We start from the raw sequence: 7,653 nt of genomic DNA, 5'->3' as shown, positions 1-7,653 counted from the left end.
TAAAAAAAAAAAAAAAAAAAGTTACTCTTAGAGGTTTATTTGCTTCTGGTGTCTAAAAAAATAACTTAAAAAAAATTCAGAAACAACTTGCAAGTGAGGTTTTTCTTTCTAGATGACAAGACAACATATGGGTATATTCATTATGCACAAAACAGAGTACTGAGTTTTAGGTTTTCAGGTGCTGGCACATAAACTGTTTTGCTAAAATATATTTATTCATAGGCAACTTGCATACATGTGCATGATTTGTATGTAATAGCTCAAATTTTGACATGTTTGTCTGTTAATAATTGTACAAACATATTCATCTCTAGGTTAACTAAATGTGACAGTGCTAAATCTTCCTGATTGGAAAGTCCTCTTTAGTTTGTGCATTAGTCACCAAACATGCACTGTTCTGTTGACATAATTATTTGAGTCTTCTCTGTTTCTAAGCATAATGAATAGATTGTCCAGCCAATGTTTACTAACTAGGATTTGGTCCAGTTCTGTTGACATCAGTGATGTCTATTGACGTCAGTGTTTAATGCTGAGTTGAGTAGGAGCACAATCAAGCTTTTAGTTGAAATAAATAAAAAGGTTTTGCATATTACCTCTTTTTAGAGTTTAGGAGTTGCAGTCTATGTGAAACAAATGTGGTCTTTCACTTTTTTGTGTTTATAGTATATTATTTTAAAACACAGTAATGCTGCAACATTAAATGGAAATTAAATAGTCAAATAATCAAAATAATTCCAGGTTTAAACATTATGCGGGTTTTTTACTTGCCTTATAAGCATCCCATCAAACCACATAGATAGAAAAGTTGAGGAAAACATATTTTCGCCTTCCTTTTGCTTGCGTCTTCCCTTGCACCATGCTGTCTGAATGAAATAAAAAAATGGCTGCTCTTCATAGTTTCATAGTTGGTAGGGTCGGAAGGGACCTAAGCAGATCTAGTCCGACCCCCTGCTATGGGCAGGAAAGAATGCTGGGGTCAAATGATCCCAGCTAGGTGGCTGTCTAGCCTCCTTTTGAAGACCCCCAAGGTAGAAGCCAGCACCACTTCCCTTGGAAGTTGGTTCCAGCTCTTAGCCGCCCTAACAGTGAAGTAGTGCCTCCTGGTTGATATCTAGCCTGAATCTACTCTGTCAACTTACGGCCATTGTTCCTTGTTACCCCCGGTAGTGCTCAGGGGAACAGGGACTCTCCCATTGCCTGCTGGTCCCCCTTGGCAAGCTTATAGGCGGCCACCAGATCCCCTCAGCCTTCTTTTGTGGTGGCTGAACAGGCTCAGGTCCCATAGCTTCTCCTCATAGGTCTGGCCCTGTTGCCCCTGGATCATGCAAGTGGCCCTCCTCTGGACCCTCTCCATGCTGTCCACATCCCTCCTGAAGTGTGGCGCCCAGAACTGGATGCAATACTCCAACCGCAGCCTGACCAATGTCGCATAGAGGGGGAGGATCACCTCCTTGGACCTGCTCATGATGCATCTGTGGATGCATGCCAAGGTGCAGTTAGCCTTCCGGACTGCATCCCCACATTGGCAGCCCTTGTTCATCCTGGAATCAGTAGTGATTCCGAGATCCTTCTCTGCCTCTGTGCTGCCAGTAAGGGAGTTCCCCAGCCTGTAGGTATGCTGCTGCTTCATATACACTCATCTCACAGCAGTTTGTTAGGAACATAAAGACTACATGGATCTGGAATGAAGACATATGTAATTGTAGTAATATGGACCTACTTACTTGAAAAAGTAGAACTTCTTCATCTTGTCCTGTGTAGGTTCCCATCTGTTCTATTAATTTAATTTTAAAAGGTCAAAATAACTGATACTGAGTTAAAAGGAGAACTGCTTCCTTGTTACAGTATGCTTTTAGCTTTACATCTGTGCATACTTTGCTATACTTACAGCCTTAGTTTTTGGTAAGTGTTATTTTGTGTGGCCTGTGTAAATGTAGAAAAATCTGTCTTGCGAACTTCAGTTCCTTTAATGTCAATATTGCAGAGATGGTATAAACCTGTTTGATATTGAGGAAGAACAGATTTAGTAGGATTACCAGCTCTGTTGTATTCATCAAGTTGCTGAACTAACAGGAAGCTAATATGGTTTCCTTGGTGCATTTTTGCAAGGATTGGGCTTAAAATTTTATTGAAGACGACAGTGTATCCATAGGCACTGACTTTTTATTTTTGCTGGGGGAGGGCTAAGATGATGGACATGTGGAAAGTTTTATGCATTTCAGGTGACAGCCCCCTTTCTGAAGAAGACAGAGCCCTTGGGCCCCAATGTATTTGGCATCTCTGAATGTATCTATACTATTTTTTGGAGAGAATTCATAATCCATGAAAAAGAAAGTTACAGTAGTAATAGAAATTCATGGACTGGGTCAAGCTAAACCCTCATATTCCATGGGAAGGGTACCCTAACCTAAAATGCTTTTTGGCTTTGTTCAAATTGCAGGTTTACCACAGTTTCTTGATTTTATGCAGTCAGTCAGCAAGACCCCCTTTACACATTTTTCTGCAGTTACTGGATTAATTGCACAATAAATTTAGACTGGCTACATGTGCAAATTAACTATGGCACCTCAAAAAGTTCAAACCATCTATAAAGTTACTGCTTGAAAATGTGTAATAACTTTATTCCCTGTTTCTATCCACCCTCAGTTGGAATGTGTAGGCAGTTCCCAGTGTCTGGGAGACTGCAGCTGCTGCAATTTCCCATTACCTGGGGTGCAGTCATGCAGCTGCACAGACTTCATAATCCCACATTTGCAGATGGGACTGAGAGTCCTGAAGCTAAGAGGACTGTCAGCTCCAGCAGCACCATGGCTGCTGAGACCCAGAGTCCATACCTTGGAGGCTGTGGGTCCCAGCAGCTGTTGGATGCTGCTGTGATCTCCCAGCCGTGGGGGGTGCACAAGTGCTCCCTTGGCTTGGAGATTACAACAGCTGCAGTCATCCAGCCCCAAGTGCATGAGGCATCCCTGTGCTGGGAGCCTTGTCAACAAATGGTCTCCTAGATGCTGGAGCTTGCTTTGTGACAACAGTAGACATGAGGGGATCTAATGCATGATCCTACAATTGCACCTCCTGCTATTCATGTGTGGCATGGCAGGTGACACCATTGTGTGGATAGCACATTAGATCCTATCGTGCCTTTACCTGCATATGTAGAGCAGGTCCAGTTTACATGTTGCATGCAGTAAGCAAATAAAACATGGTTACTTGTGATCATAACAAAGGTTATATTTAGCTTTTAAGAATAGGATTCATAACTGAGTACAAATTGAACATACCTTTGTCCACCAATTTTGATTTTTTTTTTTGTTTTGATTTTGGGTTTGATTACATATATTTAATGCCTATCACATAGAAATATAACACTGAGCAATGACACTATGAGCAACTTGAAAGCTAGTTTATATATCCTGTCTTTTCACGTATGTTACGTACCCGTCCCACAAAAAACAGCTGCTGGAAATTGCAGTGGATTTATATGTGAGAAGATGAAAACCATTTGACAGTTTCCAGCAAAAGTGCGAACAAAATCTGCACACAGCTCATAGGAAGCAGAACAGTGAGCAAGCTCTGCTCCGTAGCTGCTTGTACTCAGTTACTTACTATAAGGAAATATTTTTTTCTTCATTCTGCCTTTCAAAATCAAGATGTGTATCTTATTCTGAGGCATATTATATGCAAGAGAATATGGCATTTATAAATAAGAACTTTCTAACAGGTGGTGGAATAACTTGAAAATTGATGGTTTCATATATCATGGAAATGTGATTCCAAATATCTTTCTGTAACTGGAATAAAATTCTGAAAATAAGTTTATCTTTGTCTCTCTGATTTAAAGAGACTGTCTGTAAACTGATTAATAACAAATAGATGAAAATTGCAGTTGCACTTGAGTGGGAGGAGTTGTAGGAGAAATAGTGCTTCTGCTTTCCAAATCCTGAAAACATGGCATACCGTTCTTCATTCCAACGTGCAGCCAAATCCAACATTGTTCAAGATTGGTTGGGGGTTTTTTGCTTTCAAACAAGTGTTTCATTTAATTTGCCTCACCTTTATTATTACCATAAACTTCAAATGGTGTTTTTCTTATTTTGTTTTTAATATCTGACTTTTAAACTCATTTAGGTCATGACAGCTGTGTAGAGCTTCTTTTGGAACAAGAAATTTTCCAGAAAATGGAAGGGAATTCTTTCAGTCCATTGCATTGCGCTGTGTAAGGAAGGTTACTATTACCAGATCTTATTACAATATTGAACTAAAGCCATGATGTTCAGTAACTAATAGCCTGTCTAATTTTTTATAGGATAAATGACAATGAAGGTGCTGCAGAAATGTTAATTGACACTCTTGGTGCTGGCATTGTAAATTCAACAGATTCTAAAGGAAGGTAAGTCTTATAACTACACTTAAGAAATATCATGGGCAGTATATTTGCTATGATTTTGCAATTTGTCACAGCCTACTTGGTTTTTAAACCATAGTATGTGTTTTAAGTTCTCCATTAGAAGCTCCTTTCTACTCCATACTATTAAAAAAAGTAATTGGTTATTTTTAAAAACCATGTACAGTAGAACCTAGGTCATTAGTTTCTGGGTACAAATTCGCAGCCAGATGCTGAATTTATCATAATAAAAAAGCTACTTGATATGACTTCCTTCAGGGCATCTCTTCTCTGATCTGCTGGACACCTCTGTAGTTGCGCACAGCTGATCAGAGAAGTCACACCCTTTGAAATAAAAGCTCCAGCAAGCATCTTGGAATGCACTTTGCTGTGGCTCTGTAGAGTCCTAGATACTTTAGAAACCTTCTTTTATGCAGCAGTGGGTAAGAAAGCTAATCCTGCAAAGAAGTATCTCAGTCCTATTGTACTGAGTAAGGTTTGAATAAGCTTTTTATTGTGTGGGGAAAGTGAGCATTTTTACTATTGGATACGGTCCAATTCATTGTCCATTTTAATTTTTCTAGATTGTCCATGTCATGAATTAATGTGTTGCTAAATAAACTCTTTGAATTTATTGCCAGTGACTATAAATGCTTTTTTTTCAGGCTTATTAAAAATTGAAAAAATTATAACAGTTCTACCTATAATAGCTGCAATGAATGTGGGTGCCCTGACTGCTTACCCAAATGTAATTGCAGAATTAGTCTGTTTCTACTTGTAAACAATATATTTTTATGTTTTTGGACCTTAAGCCAATGTCTTTTGATTCCTTTTAGAACACCTCTTCATGCAGCAGCTTTCACAGATCATGTGGAGTGTTTACAGCTTCTCCTTAGCCACAACGCTCAAGTAAACGCTGTAGATTCTTCTGGGAAGACACCTTTGATGATGGCTGCAGAAAATGGGCAAACCAATACAGTTGGTAAAGAAAAAGTTCTGTTCTAGTTTTACTCTTGATATTAGTGTTGCATTGTTCCTGTAAAACTACCATGCATTATGTAGTCAGGCATTTTTGTTTTTTTTAATTAAAAGTGTATTTAGGTTTTTACCTTTCTTTTAAAAGAGATTTAAATCAGTAATAACTTTAGAATACACTTAACTTTTTCATTGATGCAAACTTTCTTCCTTCAGAGGTGCTTGTTAGCAGTGCAAAGGCTGATCTGACCTTGCAAGATGGTAGTAAAAACACTGCACTTCATTTGGCTTGCAGCAAGGTGCGTATGCATTTTGAGACTCAATTGGTGTTTTGTTGTTAATGAAAACTGTCCAAATATTAAGTCTTGCTTGTAAAACTCCACAGACTACTGTAAAAAGGTATACAGAATAATTTTCTAAGGATTATATGTTATGACACACATTTGCTGTATGTTTAGGGTCATGAAACTAGTGCCTTGTTAATACTGGAGAAGATTACAGATAGAAACCTCATCAATGCCACCAATGCAGCCTTGCAAACGTATGTATGGCCACGGAAAATTTTTCATGGTTCAATTTTCAAAATGTTTTTGGCTCTTACTAAGACTTTATTTTCATGAGGAAAATGCATTTTTTTAGAGTGAGTTTTCTCAGTTTATTTGAAAACCATGTAATACAAGAATATTTAAGATGCCTTTTTCATTCCAGCTGTATTTAAAGAAAGAAACACATGCACACGCACATGCACACACCCAAGTTAAGCAAAAGAGATTCCAGAAAAACCTTATGCTTCCAACTCAAGGATTCTGTGTTTTAATTCTGTATAGGCATCTTTTTTCTGGTTTAAAAAGAGAGTTACAAAATACTAATTTTGTGTCATGTCTGTGTCCATGTGTGTGCTTAATATATATTATAGTACAGTATATTATAGTGTATATAATACACATAACAAGGAGTTGGCCTCTGGCTCATCTCATCTTATTCGCAGTGGTCAAGCAACAGCAGAGAGAGGTTTGGGGCAGAAGGGCATCCCAAAGGTGTGGGAGCACCTGAGGACTGTCTCTCAAAGGTATACCCAGGCAACATTTGGGATCGGGGTGTTTCACGGTGGTAAAAAGAAGTAAATCATTGAAATAGAACAAGAAATTCAGATTTGTTTTTCCACTTAAAGCAATGTGACTAGCACCTTAGGTACTTCCTAAAGATTCTTTCTTAAAGAAACACTAAAGCTATTTTGTCAGCCTAGCTATCAGGGAAATTGGTAATGTAAGCAGCATTTCATTCCTCAGTTCTCAGTACATCCTGTAGTTCTGTGAAGAAGGGGTTTTAATAAAAATGGCTTCTCCTGCATTTTTTCCAAGATCAGTCAGCCTGTGATCTTGGTGGTACAGAGCAAAATTGCTTTAAATTGCTTTAACGGTGTCTTTGAAATCAGAAGAAAAGATTGACATCAGTGGCATTGCTGAATTGAGAGTTTAGGTTTTCTCTCTTGCATTTCTGCATCCCTGTTGAACTATCGCATGTCCCTTTGTTGCCCCAGGGATTTTCTCATAGTTCCACCTTCTGCCCATTGGAGGTTGCTTTGACTACAGAATTACAATAGCTAAGGTGCCTCTTATCCTCTAGCCTTAGATGTTGGGTAACATGCTACAAGCAGCAGCAGAGAGGAGCTTTTTGATCGTAGAATCATAGAAGTAGGGTCGGAAGGGGCTTTGTAGATCTTCAAGTCCGACCCCCCCTGCCTGGGTGGGAGAAAAGACTGGACTCAAATGAGTCCAGCCAGGTAGTCATCAAGCCTCTTAAAGACACCCAGGGTAGGAGCCAGCACCACTTCCCTAGGAAGTTGGTTCCAGCTTCTAGCTACCCTAACTGTGAAGTAGTTCTTACAGATGTCTAATCTAAATCTACTCTCTAATAATTTGTGTCCATTGTTCCTTGTCATGCCAGGGGGCGCTAGAGGAAACAGTGTCTCCCCTAAACCCTTCTGGTCCCCCCTAGTGAGTTTATAGGTGGTCACCAGGTGCCCCCTCAGCCTTCTCTTGTGAAGGCTGAACAGGTTCAGGTCCCGCAGTCTTTCATTGTAGGGTCTGCCCTGTAGTCCCCAGATCACGCGGGTGGCCGTCCTCTGGACCCTCTCAGTGTTGTCCACATCCCTCCTGAAATGGGGCGCGCAGAACTGGACGCAGTACTCCAGCTGTGGCCTGACTAGCATCGCATAGAGGGGGAGGATCACCTCCCTGGCTCTACTTGAGATGCACCTGTGGATGCACGACAAAGTCCGGTTAGCCCTGCCAACC

General features: G+C 39.8%; 1 protein-coding gene across 2 annotated transcripts in view; it reads left to right on the top strand.

Moving 5' to 3' along the window:
* The window catches only part of ANKRD28 (ankyrin repeat domain 28), a 117,602-nt gene that overhangs the window by 101,202 nt on the left and 8,747 nt on the right, over positions 1-7,653 (top strand). For both annotated transcript variants that reach the window (XM_019535480.1, XM_019535472.1), the window contains 5 exons: positions 4,126-4,213; positions 4,304-4,387; positions 5,218-5,363; positions 5,573-5,655; positions 5,815-5,897. In XM_019535480.1, coding sequence (XP_019391025.1) covers positions 4,126-4,213; positions 4,304-4,387; positions 5,218-5,363; positions 5,573-5,655; positions 5,815-5,897 — 484 coding nt within the window. The remainder of the gene's footprint in view (positions 1-4,125; positions 4,214-4,303; positions 4,388-5,217; positions 5,364-5,572; positions 5,656-5,814; positions 5,898-7,653) is intronic.

This window comes from Crocodylus porosus, unplaced genomic scaffold (genome assembly GCF_001723895.1).
Source record: "Crocodylus porosus isolate Cpor-Errol unplaced genomic scaffold, CroPor_comp1, whole genome shotgun sequence".
NCBI lineage: Eukaryota > Metazoa > Chordata > Crocodylia > Crocodylidae > Crocodylus > Crocodylus porosus.
This window is presented reverse-complemented; position numbering and strand designations above follow the sequence as displayed.